At 36.7% G+C, this 17,472-nt stretch overlaps 3 protein-coding genes and 1 long non-coding RNA gene across 4 annotated transcripts; 2 read left to right on the forward strand and 2 right to left on the reverse strand.

Moving 5' to 3' along the window:
- Positions 1–195: 195 nt before the first annotated feature.
- Positions 196–7,729, reverse strand: LOC108970978 (gustatory receptor 8a). The gene is made up of 6 exons (XM_018936733.1): positions 6,868–7,729; positions 4,267–5,148; positions 3,230–3,303; positions 3,094–3,162; positions 1,136–1,225; positions 196–424 (listed from the first exon to the last, which is right to left on the reverse strand). The coding sequence occupies exons 1-6, from the start codon at positions 7,727–7,729 to the stop codon at positions 356–358; spliced, it is 2,046 nt and encodes a 681-aa protein (XP_018792278.1). The 3' UTR covers positions 196–355.
- Positions 7,730–10,087: 2,358 nt separating this feature from the next.
- Positions 10,088–11,047, forward strand: LOC108970979 (gustatory receptor 8a-like). The gene has a single exon (XM_018936734.1). The coding sequence runs from the start codon at positions 10,088–10,090 to the stop codon at positions 11,045–11,047; it is 960 nt and encodes a 319-aa protein (XP_018792279.1).
- Positions 11,048–11,958: 911 nt separating this feature from the next.
- On the forward strand, positions 11,959–12,552 carry LOC108971017. The gene is made up of 3 exons (XR_001993517.1): positions 11,959–12,038; positions 12,179–12,268; positions 12,350–12,552. It is a non-coding gene; the product is annotated as an uncharacterized LOC108971017 (long non-coding RNA).
- A 1,330-nt stretch (positions 12,553–13,882) lies between these two features.
- Positions 13,883–16,630, reverse strand: LOC108970980. Its single transcript, XM_018936735.1, has 2 exons — positions 16,557–16,630; positions 13,883–14,953 (listed from the first exon to the last, which is right to left on the reverse strand). Exons 1-2 carry the CDS (start codon positions 16,578–16,580, stop codon positions 13,883–13,885), a joined length of 1,095 nt encoding a protein of 364 aa, XP_018792280.1. The 5' UTR covers positions 16,581–16,630.
- Between the last annotated feature and the right edge of the window lie 842 nt (positions 16,631–17,472).

The raw sequence follows: 17,472 nt of genomic DNA on the forward strand, positions 1-17,472 counted from the left end.
TATTATATTTTTTAATTTTAAGCTTTTCTTGAATTTTTAACCAAACTACTAGTATTTCCAGTGCAACGAAGTTCAGATGTTGCAAATATTTTATTCTATATACGGAAAAAACACATCAAATTTGTATGCTTACATAATATATTAGTGGCTAAGTTACATATAGTATATACATACATGCATATGTATAGCTTTTAGTTTAAGTAATGCGTATAAGCTTTGATAACGTCGTAACACTTGAAATATTTGCTGTTTATGTAAATACCGTTGTGCATACAGATCAAAGCAACTTCGATGTACATACATACATACATACATATACACATACACAATATTTACTGCTTTTGCTGTGTAGTATTTATAAATTTTTGAATTTCGGCATAAATTGTATGAAAAACACCATGTACGTTGTTATAGAGCCCACAATCTGAAAATTCGAAAATTGTTTGTATTTGTAAAGATTAATTGCTTGAAGCTGTTTAAAGAATATCTAATAGTTTTTGAGTTCTTGTGTTGAAGTTGAATACAAAATTATAATGCTATAACATAATAGGGGTTTTCACAACGATTTGTTGAGCTCTTAATTGAAAATTTTCATAAACATTTTTTATTTCATAAATTATAGTGTAGAGAAGAGGAGCAATAAAGGTCAAACCATTTTTTTTTTGTCATTTTTGGAGCACAACAATTATTATTCAAAAATTTTGGACAACCTAAGTGGTTCCAAAATGCAGTACATCATAGGCTGCCGTTGTTGCCACGACAGAAAACTTTGATCGTATTAAAATCTGAACCCGGTTCGGTTAACTAGACTCCACTATCGCGGCATTGTTATAACGTTGCTCGAAATTAGTCGGGAATACATATAAAATGAAATGTTTCCAATTACAATGTTTAGCAAATCTAAACAACACTTTTTCGGGACACCTACTTACTATAACTTCTTCAAATAATATCTAATGAGGAAATGAAATCTGGTGTGATAACCCCTAATGTTTCCTAGTTATTCTTTAGAATCGTAATTTCGGACTCAGAGCTGCAAAATTTTATGATATATTTTTGGTTTTAGTTTTGTAGTTTTATGTAAGTCTTCGTCCACTTAAATTGCTTTATTTTAATTTTTTTTTTGTAAACTTACACTGACTAGCATTTTTCCATCCAAAGCGGATATACCCAAACCATCAATACGAATTTTCTGATGTAAGATTTGTAGTGAGAAATTTTGTATCTGCAAATAAAGAATTCCATTTTAACACCAAATCTCAAAATAAAATTTGAAATATATAGAAAATTTGCAAAATTTTTTACAGCAAGCTCCTCGTAAAAGAACGCTTTGTTAATATACCGTCATAAGATATTTTTCTCTTACTTTCTACAAGACGCGCACACAGTTGGGCTCATGTTCCACAAGTTTATAAGCAGACACCCTCTCGCACCCATTCAATCGCCGAAACTCGATCTACAACAATCCCATACTGAGCGAATATTTGTAGATAAGTCATTTAGTCACGTACTACTCAATCTATTCCTTACTGCATACGCTTTACGGAAGGCTTATTACTGTGACTAGTGAAAAGTTAATGAAATAAGCATTTTGGCACAATGAACATTTCCAAAGCAATTCCTGAACAAATTAGAGGTACCGCCCTCTCGAGTACCTTATAAGGCACCCTCAGACCGGTGATGTTGCAAGAAGCAAATGTGATTCCAGTTCTATAGTTGGTAAAACTTCTCAAACTGAGAAAATTTGGAACGAACACCATCCTTACGCTGAAGCCAATTCACTAGAGGCTCGACTACTGATATAACAAACTCAAAATTCTTCTCGCTTTGGCATAAATTCCGCAATAATCGCAGTAGTATCAACTCACGAACTCAAACTAGAGCGTCTTTTTACATAAAACGTTGTGATACCCCCACGAATTTCAAGATCCTCATCACCGTCACTCAAATATAAGCAACTACCTTCGTTTAAGCGAAGTCCCAGTGTCCTTACTCTGAAGTCTACATTCACCCAAAATTAGATTATAAAGGCCACTTCCAGGTGAAGACACCCTCTAGACCTGAATGGAGCAAATGTTTAGTAGGTCCAAAATGGACTGCGAGGTAAGTGAGTGGATAAACTCCTCGGTATCCATCTCTGTATACGACTATTAAACTCTCAAGGTATAGAGCGCGTGGTGCTATATTGAATAACTATAAGAAGATTAGAAAGCAACCATAAACATGGTTAGCCAGACTGCACTGCTGGCTTTATTTACGTCACTTATTAATTCCAGAGTGGATGATGGCTGAAAAGATTACGCTCACTGGCGAGTCAACTCCACTTGCCCTTAATTTCTGTTCTCAGCCAAAGAACATTTTCGGTAAAGAAAAAGCAGAAGAGTTGACCAAACAAAGAGTCTCTTTTTATCAATAACCAACTGCAAGATAACGAAGCAGATATGACCAAAGTATGATAAGACTAGAAAAACGGGTTTATTACGTAGATGCAGGAATAGTATTTTCAGACTAACAGCCTCTTTAATAGCTATAACGGGGTAATAGCCGTTTGGAGAACACGTGCTAAAAATGAGTCTGCCCTATAAACATATTTGCCGCAACTACTAGCTATATGAATGCCCAGCTCTAGCACATATACACAGTTCTTGGAACACATCAGGTTCCAAACTTTGAATGGCTGTCTCGAAAAAAGCATAACGAACTTAAGCAGTTTTATTGAAAGCACCAAACAATTTGAACGGAACGATAAAAATCAATATTATAGAAGTCTGACTTTGTCTCAGATTGAAAACCTCCATTTGTTTTATGCAAATGTCTAATACGAATTTCCCTTCCCTTCCTTAAATAAATTCCGATGTGGGATCGTCCAGGGTTCTTTTTTCAAGCGCAGCCGAAGGGCGTCAACGCAAAATGGAGTTATACGCGACAAAACTGAGGACACTCCGGTGTTGAACCGGAACCTTCTCTTTTTTAAAGCGCGCCCATGAGAACTTTGATTTTGGGAATTCAAATTGAATCTTATCAAAGTTTCAAAACATTTGTGCGGGAGTCTTCAGGAAGTTTATACTTTAGATATTTACGTCAAATAAATACCTGAATCGATATAAGTGAGTTATCCACGGAGCTCCGAATGTTATGCAGTTCAAATGCTATGAACTTCACCTGAAGAAAATTTCGTGAAAATAATTTCAAAAACCATAAAATAATACAAAGGTGTATATACATATACCTCGTTCATGCACTTTTGTGAGGTCAATAGAAGTGCTGGAATCTCTAAGTATGCCGGCAGCAGCAACAAATTTTCTGTAAAATGATAGAGAAAATTAAAAATTGTCAATAAATCAGAAAAAATGTCGTAGACATATTCAAAAATTGCATTTTTATCTGGTCTAGATAACCTATAAATAAAAAGAAACACTCTTGAAAAATATTTAAAGGTCGACGGCGAGGTCGAGGTCGAAGTCGATGTTGAAATATTAAATACTCTTGTCGTCTTCAAATTGCAGTAAGAGACACAGCCACTGTTAGGTCAATGGGAACCAACAGATTTTGAAGCCTCCTAAACTGATCTCGATACCACAAATGTATAATGGACATACATACATTATCGAATTCTTCTTCTTCTTCTTTACTGGCGTAGAAACCACTTACGCGATTATAGCCGTGTTAACAACAGCGCGCCAGTCGTTTCTTCTTTTCGCAAGGTGGCGACAATTAGAGATTCCATGCGAAGCCAGGTCCTTTTCCACCTGGTCCCTTCAACGAAGTGGAGGTCTTGCTCTTCCTCTTCTTCTTCCAGTGGGTTCGTTTGGCATGGTCGTCATCAAAGGGAGGGTCTCTCATCGGCAGCTGTTTTTGACTTTTCATTGGGGGCGTTTGCTAAGTGGCGGGTCCCAAACCCAGAGGGGTGCTTCGCCTTCTCACTTTAGCTCGCCTTCAAACAGATGTTCTTAGGTTACCCAGAGGATACTTGGTCAAAGACCGGAAATCGTGTGCTGCTTGAGCCATATGTAAAAGAATCGTTTCTGGCCACTCCCAAGTGAATGGCGATCAGAGAACTCTCCTCACTTGCGTGAACTTTTACACATGACTCCAGCCTCCAGGTTATTGAATCTACACTAGAATAATCGCTTAACTGAAAAAAAAAATATTCGGCATCGCCTAAAGAACTCAAAATAAAAGAACTAAAATCCCAATACACTGAAACCTTGTCGAAACATAAGGAAAGAACATAAAAGTTTAGAAATATATAATTTCCGTGAGTACCTAAAATTTGCCAGCCGGAACTATAGCTCAAAAACATGAAGTACGCATCGACGACCACTCGCACATAAATCATCAGCAGCACCGCCATGCTTGACATGCTGAAGGCACGCTGAAAGTCGTAAAGCATCTCGTAGATGCGTTGATAAACCAATTGCTTCTCAGCCAACTTGTGACGCACGTAGCGTTCGAAGCCCGCGAAGGGCACAATGAGTCGGGAAAAGCTGGTATACGCCGCCAGCAGGCCGATATCGTGACGCAACTTCTTCAGTTCATGTCGTATAATTTCGATATGTAATATTATCTGCATATTCCGAAAATGTGCCATATACATGAAAGGTGTAAACATCGTCCAAAACAAGAGCAAATTTCGATTGGCTGGACGCATGATATGGAACACTACCTCGATGGACACGTCAAATAATGTAATGCCGTAGAAAATACACAGGAAACGTCGATATGTCTTCAACTGGACACGCCAATTGTCGTTACTACTTTTGAATTTATCGGCGTTTATTTTATTTAGCAACGCGTATCTTTGCCAAAAGTTCCGAAGCGCATGACGGCCCAACACCGTCTCCATATAAATGATGAAAACTGTCAGCTGGGCAATGCATACCTTCAGGACATCATTGAAATAGCCGAAACGATTGGCGGTGTAGAGAAATTCAGTGGGTCTCAGAAAGGTGTTCACCGTCGTTACGAAAAATAAGAGCAAGAGAAGTAATGTTAAAGTCACCAGCCGCTGTTCAGTGACTCTTTGAACTTTTGCGTGTCCGTGCAGAGAGACGTCGAAACAACCGATTAATTGAAAGAAACGTATATGTAGACGCACAACGGAGGGCACTTGTATAGTCATTGCGAAGCTTTCAACTGAACTGTGAGCTGTGTCGTGGTAAATTGGAAAGTGTCATGAATTCATCGAAGGATGTCATTGAGTGATAAGGCATTGTAAATGAGTGAAAGGACATTTCTCACAACTGATTGATACAGTTGGTACGATTGATAAATATGCATAAATAAATCTAAATAAATCTATTTATTAGTAACAGAAGATTTTTTTGATAAATTGAAGTAATAGTTAGTATACGAATATCTATGCACAACAAGAATTTGTTTACAGATTGTGCCGTTGAAAATAATCGACTAGATGTAAAATCGTAAAATAAAGAAGCTTGCCATAAAGGATTTGATCTTGACCAATCAGTTTGTAAGGAAGCTAAATGCTTTAATAGTCCGATCTAAACCAAATTTTGTGAAGATATCTCGTCAAATAAAAAGTTATCTATAAAAGAACATGACCTTTATCGATCAGTATAGCAAACATATGCTGTAGAGATGCGATTTCACCAAATTTTGGAGAGAGGTCACTTTTAAGTTGAACTTGACAATATCAGGTTCCAACAAGACGAAAAATTTAGAGATTCGATTATTTCAAGGAACTGTGGCATTGAATTGCTTCCAAGAAGTTGTAATTTAACAATATTAGGCTTCTTCTTGTGGGGTTATTTGAAGTCACTGTAACTAATTAATTCTTCAAAATCTATTTGTTCCCCTCAAAGTAATCCCCCTTGGTCCCAATACACTTGTGCCTTTCACTCAAATGATATTAATTGTTGACAGTTTGGTCGGTCGGAAGAAATTCGGAGTCACCACACCTCGATAATCGAAGAAAATTGTCAACATAACCTTGTTTTTTTTACCTGCTTTGATGTGGTTTTTTCGGATTCGGCTCACCTTTGCCAAGATGTTCGGCCGTTTGATCATCTGTTACCGTAAGTATAGATCCAAAACTCATCGTCAGTAATAGTACGTTTCATGATATCCTGGTAGTCCTGCGACGGTGTTTGTCCAAATAAAAATGATTGATTCTGGAACCAATCGAGCTTTCACTTTTCTGAGGCTGAAATGAACTTTCAAAGTAGTTTTCACTGATTCTGACTACTTCTGATACTCCAATGATGCCAGTAAGATATCTGATTGTTAATCATTGATTCTCAAGTACCAATTCCTAAATTTTATTGACGTGTTGATCATCAGTTGATGTTGATGACCATCCTGAACGTGGTGCGTCGTCAACACGTTCTCGACCATCTTGAATAATTTACAGCAATCAAAAACGTTTTTTCGCTATAAATAATTATCACCGGAGGCCTTTTTCTACATTCTGAACGTTTTGGCACCAGAAATTTGATTTTGCATACAAAATTTATTGGAACTTCTTCAAACTCAAACTTTTAACTTAAATTAAAAAATCTTACTATTTTTTGCCTACAGATTGTGGCTTCACATCAAATTATAAAAAAAATTTGAATTTCCTTAACAACTAGTGTTTTTGTTTTGTTTTTTTGTTTAAAGAATTCATATCACTCTTATTGTAAAATCCTGTAGTGTAGTCAATATTACAAAGTACTTCATTATGACTCAAAACCCTATTTATGTACACACAAATTTATGGCATATGGAGGCAATTGTGGGTTCAAAACTTAAAAAGGCCGCTGTCTAACTTTATATTAGACGAATCTGTAAATCTGAGTAGACCTCCACTTATCGAATAAATATAAGATTGACAGATTTCAAATTAGTAACTTTTCATTACATTACCTATATACTCAGGCTGACTTTCCGTGTGAAACGAGTACAGCGTGAAATATGCGTCGACGACTAAACGGACGTACGTCATGAGAAGGACAGCAATCGTTGAAATGCCAAGGGCCTGTTGAAAGTAGTCGCACATTTCATAGATACGTTGATATATCAGCTGCTTCTCAGCTAGCTTTTGACGCACGAAATCTTCGAAACCCACGAAAGGCATTGTGTTGCGTGTAAATCGGGTATACTCCGCCAGCAGGCCAATGTCGTGGCGCAATTTCACCAGTTCATGATTTATAATCACAATATGGAATATGATTTGCATATTCCGTAAATGTATCATATAAGTATAGGGTGTGAACATAAGTAAAAACTGTAGCATATGATCGTCCTTCGCACGCATCACATAATATATAATCTCTAAAATCAAGTCCAACACCGTTATGCCGTAGAAGACGTAGAGAAATCGATGATATGCTCTCAACTGTGAGTTCCAATCAATTTTCACTGGTTCAACTTGTTGATTTGATGCTGGATTTAGCAACGCATATCTTTGCCAGAAGTGTTGTAAGGCATGCCGCCGCAACACTGTCTCCGTATAGATGATGGCCACCGTAACATATGCTAGGCAAACTTTTAGCGCATCTACGAAGTAGCCAAAACTTTCACTGGTGAAGAGGAAAGCCGACGGATGTACGAAGGTATTAATGAAGACGAAAGAATATATTAACAAAACTAGAACGGTCCAGGCCACTAAGCGTTGTTCGGAAAGTCTTTTCTCTCGCGGCTGTGTCTGCCACGAAACATCGCAGCAGCCGATGATTTGAAACAATCTCGTGTGAAAACGCACCACGAAGGGAACCTGCTTGTGCATGACAAAGTTCGTAAAGCAACTGAACAAAGTCGCTGCGGTTATCGTAATTGACGGCTCATTAATCAAGAAATGCAAATAAACTTAAAAGTTCACTATTACAAGGAGGTATAAATAATACTGATACATGAAATACCCAAGAAAGATTATTTGCACTACAGCGCATTACATTAATTAGTCGCACAGTGGTGGAGTTCCTCAGTGTCTTACGGATAGGTCGTGTTGTAAATTAAGTTTTTTACAAAGTATCTGAAATATGATGAAAATTTTGATTCAGTGTTTTTCAATCAGATTTAGTAAGATACCAACCCAATTGATATTCAAATTGAATCGGGTGTAGGAAAGCGGAAAGTCGATTAAGATTAAAGCTCACAACAGTCTGAACGGGACAAAATTTATATGCGTCAAGGACTGCCATGACTGCATAATCCCTCAAATTGTTTTATGAAAATTTCATTGCAACCATAAACTTCTCTGACAGCTAACCCCCCCCCCCCCCCCCAGTCGATGTACTGCTTATTGGTTATTTGTAGATAACCGTTAAAAAATTTAAAGGCCTTTTACTATCCGCAACCTGTGACCTGTTCGGTTGCCTACAGATCGGCAGGGGCAGATTACTCTGCTAAGGAAACACCAACCGAAAGCCATACGCAGATGACCTTATTGTGGTAGCAGTGGCTAAATACCAGAAGGTCTCCGGAGCAAATGAAATGAGTGCATAAACGGTCTGTGCTAATGGTCCTGCTCAATGAGTTTAGAAATAGCTGAGCAAAAGGCAGAAGTCTTGTTCATAAGTACTAGAAAAGTGGAAAAATTATAGCTCTCATCATAGAGAAGTGTGAGATTTGTTCACAGCCCCAACTAAAGTATCTGGGAGTAATAACGGACTCAAAGCTCAATTTTATGGATCACCTAGAATAAACTGCAAGTAAAGCGAATAAAATCGTAAACATCTTATCAAGAATGATGGTAAATAAAGGCTGTCTGCGTTCCAATATGGCTCCCGCCGCTTTGAATTAAAGCATAGGCCAGATAAATATGCACAGGCTATCGGCACTAAGAGTTAACAGTTCTTTCCGAACAATATCAAGCAACGCTGCTTAGGTATTAGTCAGTATGAAGCCCATTGACATCCAGAGTGACGAATACGAGCGGATATACAACTTATCAGAACCGTCTATAAGAGCCAAAAGAGGTGAGAGAGTCAAAACCTTAACAATATAGCAGCAGCGGTGGCAAACCGCACTGAAAGGATGGTGGACCCACAGACTGATACCAGACATCCATTCGTGGATAGATAGACGACATGCTGATGTGGATTTCTATCTAACCCAAATAATAAGTGGACGTGAGAAGCGTTAGAAGCTACCTGTACAGATTCCAGTACGACATTAGTCTAAATTGTCCGACGTGTTCACAGTGCGTTGAAGACTCTGAGCATGTATTATTTTATTGTCCTCGCTTTTTAAGTACAAGGGAAAAACCTAAATACACTTGGTAGTAGTTTTACGGTGGAAAATTTAACGATACCCATGTATCAGTCCACTAAGAACTGGAAAACTGTCAGCAAAGCGGCAGCCTCAATCATGACAAAACTGAGACATATAGAGCAGAGTAGGTCAGTAGGCTTCCGTCAGTCCGTGCCATAGAAGAGACTTAACTGTCTTATCACATTATCACTTCGACGAAGTAATACTTCTTTAATAAAGAAATTTCTACGTGTCCGCGACCGGATATAGTTAACGATAGGTTATGTTCGAGAGATCCTCAATCCAACGGCTTTCTTAGTTATCAAGTCATGTTAAAAGTCGAATCAATCAGCAGCTTTTCAGATTATTAAATGGCTTTTCTTTGGCTTTGAACTGTATCAGCGAATTTGGATAAAGCGTGAAATTCCTCCGATCACATTTTTCAGTTTATTCATTTTGAGCTCTTATACCCTTCGATTAAAGTGACATGTAAATGTATATGTAAACATATTAATAAATTTGAACACCTGTTCGTGGCATTTAACACAAAACCATATTTTATAAAGCCAACCCACTGCCGTTGCTTCCGAACAGGCGTCGCCAGCGCAGCGTCGCTAAGTTTTCGTCAACCAACAGCGTTAGCAATTACTCAGTTAGTGTCAGAAAAGGGTGATTAGCATCGCGGACACACTTTTCGACCAGTGGAACGAACAATCAAATTAATGGAATTGCGAAATGAATTAATTTTTCGATTGCGTCGAACCAATCGCACAACGGCACATACGATTGTCAGTACGAAACTAACGCGCGGCTTTGCAAATCTTTGGGTTGCCAATAAAATAAGAAAACAACTAGATTTCGAGAGGTATAAGCCACTGTTGCATATGTAGATATGAAGCAGCGTAAGACCACCAGCACAAGCCTTCAGCAGCCGGTGCGATTGGATACCTTCACCTTGCTGTTACTGCGTCTGGGCCAGCTGTTCGGCCAGTGTGCTGTGCCATTGCGACGACGGTCTGACCTCGCCACGGTCAACCAACGCCCACAGCCCGACAGCGTGTGCCAGCAGCGATTCCTGTTGCTGTGGCATTGTTTGCATTTGATAATATTTTTCTGGGTGCACTTTTGGACAAGCGTCAATCACGATTCGATACTCTACAACAGTGATAGTTTCGGTAAATTTAATGATTTGCTCAAATTGATTGGCACAATCATATCGCATTTCGTAATACTCACCGAAACGATATTGTGTCGCCGCCAAATGCAACAGTTCCTCTTGGTCTACACACAACTCCATTACAAATGGCACGGTTCTGTTGGCGGCCGTGCCGAATTCGGTCTTTACCGTACTTTCTTTTGTCGAAGTAGTCTTTTCATTCTGACTGTGATTATAGTTGACGTGGCTTACATACAAGAGATCGGTAGAAATCGTATGTGGATAACATTTTTCGTACCCTTCATACCGAGTGGACTGATTTGTAGTCTTCGTACTGTGCAAATCACATTCTTTATGGAAATGTTGCGCATCGAGGTGGAACACTTGAATAGGAATGTTGAACGTTTGGTCTTATTTAGCGAACGCAGCTGTCGCGTTAAGTTTCAAAAGCGCGACGAATTCGTACGAAAAATATGTGCTGAGCTGCAGGCCTTCATGGAATGCTATCAGGATATATACGATATGTCTACACTCTTGAAAAAATCTGTGGGTAGGTCCATGACATGTAACTATATTAAGGATTATGTTATGATCTTATCCGAATGCTACTGGTCCTATTGGATGATTTACAATGGAGAGAATATTACTGGTAAGTCTTTATGTCTTGGCATAAATGGATCATTAATTATAAATTAGTATGGCTGGATGGAACTTTTTTGTAAATATTTACAATTGTGGTATTTTTTTTTTTGGGAGAATGGAGCCATGTACAGAAGTTCACGCTAGTGAGAAAAGTTCTCTTCACTTGGGAGTGGTCCGAAACGACTTTTTAACTTATGATTCAAGCAGCTATTACTTTCGGTCTTATACCAAGTAACCTTTGGGTAGCCAAAAAAACTTCTGTGTGAAGGCAAGCTAAGGTGAAAAAGCGAAACATCCTCTCCCCAGGGTTGTGCGTTGTGTTTAGGACCCGCTACATAAAAAACACTACCAATGGAAACAAGGAAACAGCTTCGGATTAAAAATCCTCCTCGAGAAAATCAAAAGTAAAGGAAGACTTCCACTCCACTAGTTGGAGAAGGACCTGGCTAGTCTTGGAATCTCCAATTGGCTACAAACAGAGAAAAGGAGAAACGACTGGCGCGCTGTTGTAAGCGGTGTCTACGCCAATAAGGAAGAAAAATATTTTTTATGCATTATGAGAATTTTATGAACCAAAACTATTTCAAGTCAGTCAAGTAGTTTTTGAGAAATGAGATTCAGTTTTGGAAAATCCTCTTCTGTTCCGAAAAACTTGTTCCATATTAAAATGACTGAGCGCCATCATCGGCGTCGATCAATATTTATATTTTTTTCGTATAATATAATATGTTGTATATTTTTACATGGCTGAGTGAAGAGAAATTTCTTTTTTTATTTCTTTCATTTCAGAGTACCTTCTTATTATTCCATCTGCCTTGTCCATTTTTTTGTTGTTAATAACGTCACGAAATTGTATGCGTTCGGTAGGTGGTTAATTTGACAATAGTTCGCTTACATATGAACATGTATAAATAATTAAAAAATTGTAAATTAAGTACTCCACTGCTTTTACTTTAATTCTCTATTTTCGACACAGACAAATTTCCTCGCACACAATATACATAAAATACGACATGACATTGAAGATTTCAACATTTCAACACGGGTAAGCTTCTTTTATAGATATATACATACATGTCGTTATAAATATGTATCACACATTCGTGTATATCTATGACGCCGCGGGCTATTCTGTGTACAATCACAACAAAATTAGTAATGAGACTTCACTATTTGAATTTTTAGTTACAAAGCTTTGCTTTGCAAATGCTTCACCAGCGGATCATCATCGACGGCTTTGGCTTCTTCGTGTTCAACTGCGATATGGCAAGAGATGTAAGTCCAGATACAAAAATTCTTTTGTGTAACAAGCAAATTAGAAAGCAAAAAAAAAAGCTTATTTTTTTCGTTTTTCAGATCCTTGGCTCAATAGCAACTTACATGATCTTCTTTATACAATTTATGCCCAAGTTCAAAAGCTTCTAAGCCGCTGAATTTTGATTATTAATGTATATACATGAGCGTGTATAACTTGGAGCCACTTCATTCCTTATTACTAAATATTAATAAGTTTAGGAAGAACAAATTTTTGAATTAGACGGATTTCAAAATTTATTTTGCTGGCATATTAAACAAAAAAGTTAATTACTAAATCTTTCACATAAAAAATAAATAAAAATAACAGCTTTAGAGACTAAGCCATCAGTCACAAGGTCATAGATAAAGGTTATGACCTATAAGAAAATTGAAAATACTACTGATGCCGATGCTATTGACCACCTAACATCGTATAATGACATTGGTAAGATGCCTTGAAATCCTTGACCGATGTCGAAAGTATTGAGCAAAGCGAGTGCTATCAAAATTTTATGCAGAGAAATAGCTTTTAAGCGACTCATTAAAATTATAGCAAATTAACTTCAACACCTGGACTGAGTACACCGGACAACAAATTATATGTACATGACATACAGCGAAGGGATTTTATTTGCTAACCTTAAAACAGAACATATTTTTCTTCACTTGAACATTCTAGATTCTAGATAAGCTTTACATATTTTTCAAAAACGAAAATACTATTTAGGGTATTCGAGAGTATTTGGTCCTAAGGTGATACATGGGTTTCTTCGGGTGAAAATAATATTTTTTCAACAATTTTTATCTCATATGAAAAAATGAAATATTTTATTAGAATTTGTTAAAGTGAAAAAATTCGCGTTTTAGTTAAAACCTTAACTTAAAACTAGGACAAAGAAAAAACTGAAAATTGGATTTATGGCAGACCTCGACTACACAAGTATCAAGGCTGTATCTCCGAAACTATTACTCGGATCAACTTGAAAATTTAGGACAATATAACAAAAATCTAGAGGTGTTGCAGAATTTAATAAGACAATAAAAAAGTTAGATTTTTTGAAACCCGTAAACCCATGTAACCCCTTAAAAACGTGTGTGTGTGTCTGAAATTTCTCTAAACTCTGCTTCATCATTAGAAAAAAAAAAACCTTTAGAATTACGCACCTTTATAAAATTAATTTTTTAAGTAAATTTCTTTGACCACTTTTTATTCAATCGCTTACTACTAAAGTGATAATTGAAATCCACAGTACAAAGAAACCCTTTAAGTGTTAATAAGCGACGCCGGCGGCCAAATACAACAGACATTACATATTATCGGTTTTGTTGTTGTCGTTTTAGTATTTTTTATTATTTTTACTATTTTTATTATGCTAATCGATTCTATGCGCCTATTTAGCTAATCGACTTAAGACACTTTCTAGATACATAGCTTACACATATACCATATATTATATATAATTTAAATCTATTTACGTATGCCTGAAAGGTACATATTTCTATAAATAAATTAACATACATTTAACAGTTATACACACTTAAGTTAGTGTAGTCTATATATACATTTACACAGATACATATAATTAGAACTAATTAAATAAACGAACTCCAGCGTCGATAGGGTGGATTGCTGATATAGTCTAGGCCTTGCACATGACTTGCAGAATAGCTATCGATGCCCGTGTAAGTCTCAGCTGCTTCATGTGTAATGGAACTGTATTCACCAACAGGTAGGTACATTTCGCCAATGAAGGGCTTAAAATCTCCATTATTAAAGGCATGAGACTGTAATGGGCTATGGAAGTCTGATGCCTCTTTAATGGGCAAAGTGAGAGTTTCGTTGGGAGTTAACAAATCATATGTCTCTGTGTCTGTGTGATCCGCTGATAATGCCGGAATATCGTATGCTGGCAACAAATTAATATTCGTGCTCAGCTCAAAATCATCTTGTGGGCTTAGATCAGCGTTATGCGAGTAATAAGGCGGTTTTATGTCAAGGGCGGGCTTATAGTAATCATTCACTTCTTGATATTTCATCGAATTCTTGTGCGGGTTTGTAGACTTTGTTTGTGTTTTGACTGGGTAATGGTAAAAATCTGTGCTATCGGGTAGGTTGTAGAGCACATCTCCGCCTCCAGTTGGTGGTAGATATTTCGACTCAATAAATTGATTTAGTACGTTATGTGTTTTCGATTTATGTTGACGTTTGTATTGATGTTGTGGTGGGTATAAATTTTTGCTTTTAACTGGTTCCTTATATTCGATCACTTTATAGGTATTTATATATTTTACTGGTTTTTTATATGTCGCCTTATCATAGTCCCTACTATAGTTTTCAGTGTGTTGGTTTAAAGGCTCATATATATCATCATTAGTTTTCTCAAAATGTGTTGTAGTTTGAAAGTCTGCTAATAAGATATCCTCCAGCAAATTATCATATTGATTATGTCGTATTTGTGTTCTTGTTAATTTTTGTGGATATTTGCGGTGTTCATGTTGATGACGATGATAATGAGTAATTTTGTTAGCGGGTTCATAAATTATTGTTTCGTGAACCTTGTGTGATATTTCTTCAGGTACATGTACTTTAATGTGTACATTTTCATTGCCAAATAATGGTTCACCAATATTGTGGCCGAGAAGTTGGAGAAATAAAACCAAACACTGGGGAGAGAAAAGAGAAAGTAAAAGTTGTCCATAAGTATTCAAATTTAATCTTCGGTTACAATGTTGAAGGCTTTAGAATACAAGGTTATGACATTTGCTGTGGGTGGTTGACGAGCGGGGGGGATTTATAAATTGTGGCAAAAAGCACCCGGAAATTGTAGTTAAATTCCCCGAGTAACTGATATTTCAAAAAAAAAAAAGTCTTTTGTTAAGGTAGTAGAACTGTCCTAAATTATTATGCCAAATATGAGCGCGTTTTGTCAACACAAGCTTATGAGTGGTCTTCAAAGGAGGTCGAGAGATAAAATATTAAAGATGTTAAGATCATGGTGCTTGGAACTCGTCAGGCAAACGTTAGAGAGAGGGTAACAAAGTGCGACATCCCTCGCGAGTCCGTTCGAATGATTTTGGTAGATATTTTGAGTATGAAAAACTTTCTTGCTAGACTCGTTCCGCTAAACCTACATTTTCTTTCAAATGAGTACCGTTAACAGGTCTTTGGACATGTTTGATCGTGCGAATTTTGATCCCACATTCATAAAGAGCGTTATAACTGCCGATGATACGTTAATTAATGATTAATGAGTTTGAAGTGCAAACACGTCAACAATCATCGGAATGAAAGGAAAAAATACGAACCGAAACCAAAAAATTACGATAAAGACGCTCAAGTGATCCTCATTATTTTTGTAGGGGAAGAACAATTCATGAATTTTACTCGAGCCACTAGTGTGATTGAATTTAAAGCCAAAAACGCAGTTAATACTATCGATCAACCACCGTATTCACCAGATTTGGCTCCGTATGATTTTTTAATTGTTCCCCAAACTGTAACTGCCGCTTCGTGGGGCTCGTTTTCAGTCGATCGAAGTTATGAAATAAAAGCCGCTGATGGAGATGAATTCCATCCTAGAAAATGCTTATGAAAAGTGTTTCGAGTACTGAAAAAATTGTTGGCATAAGTGTAACACATCTGGTGGTAATGACTTCGAAGTCGACAAAATAAATATTGATAATAATTAAATATTTTGCATTTCATTTGCTATTTCCGTTTACTTTTTTGTCACAATTTATGTTATATATCTTTTTATAATGATTTTTTCAATTTAAAGCCCTTAACTCCAGAAAGATAACTCCAGAAAGAAACAGTGCTTGAAAATCGTCGACTTGTCATCAGAAGATCTCAACACCTCTTATGGATCGACTCAACAGACACAACACAGTTAATGTTTGGGGCATGAAGCTTGTAAATGGTAGAAAAAAATGGAAGACGTATTGACATGTTTGTGTTAGTTCAAAAGGCGCCAATTTTGAAGGTGATAATAATAAACATTTATATGAAAATAAGTGAAAATGCAGTTTTTCTGGTCAGTCCGACTTTATTTTGATCACTGCATTATGAAGGAAAATCCAGCTAAGCACTTTAACGGCCCTCTTTGAGTAATTATATCAAACTTGGGGTTTAAACCGACTATATTGAACTTCAAAACCGATTAAAAACTTGTTCGTATTTTGGTAATTTTATACGCCGGTACGAAAAAGAATATTTGTACCATTATACATATTTCTGTATACACTCAACGATACTTTCGCTACTCACTAGTACACTCGAGAAGTAATTCATCGCGTAGCATTTACGTATATTTGCAGTAAATTTTATTAACGTTTAATTTTTCGAGATCGACACTTTAACACTTTAACAGTTTTAGCGCCAGCGAACGTTTAAGCCGCTCGCACGTTTTTGACAAATCTTATATGCACATTTGAGTTAATGGCTCGAGTGGCTAACACTCAACATATTTCAAATTAATTTCCAATTAGTGTTTCACCAGCTACACTCATAACGGCCCAAATATCCATAATTACATACACGCAATAATAAATGCCAACTGCATCGCCGCTGGTGACCTGTTGGCCCATCTTCAGACATTTGCAAAATAATCGCGCTAAATTTGCAAATTATCTCATATAAGATGATACGTAAACATATTTTGTAAAGGGTGGCTCCGCAGCAAACTTCTCTTTTAAGTGGTATGATGATTTATTGGCATTTTAGACCAATAGAATACATCATAACTGGACACATTATTTCACAAATAATTATATTCGTATATCTGTGCTATGTTGATTACACTGGTGAAATTATCATACTGAAAAGCTTCCTTATCTAATATTTGGAACTGCCGCATCGAACAAACTGGTATAAATTACGTAAATCCACTGGAAAAATACACATAAAGTAAGCAGAAAAAATAAAGACCTTGCTCTTAATTAAAGAATACTTCCAATTTTCTTGTTGCTGTTGAAAGTGTAACAAAAAAGTGACGAATCAGACACGAATATTACTACAGAACTTCGGATTGTATAATATTCGTTTCTTCTTAATCGTTTCTTATCAATTTTAGCAACCGTTTTCGCAAATGAAAAAATTCAAAAAGAAGTAAACTTTTTTTTAACCACCCGTTATTAATAGTTTTGCATGACTGCACAAATGTGTGTGAATCGCTTAGGCTTTA

Source organism: Bactrocera latifrons, unplaced genomic scaffold (assembly GCF_001853355.1).
Source record: "Bactrocera latifrons isolate USDA-ARS-PBARC rearing strain unplaced genomic scaffold, ASM185335v1 scaffold_32, whole genome shotgun sequence".
NCBI classification, from domain to species: domain Eukaryota; kingdom Metazoa; phylum Arthropoda; class Insecta; order Diptera; family Tephritidae; genus Bactrocera; species Bactrocera latifrons.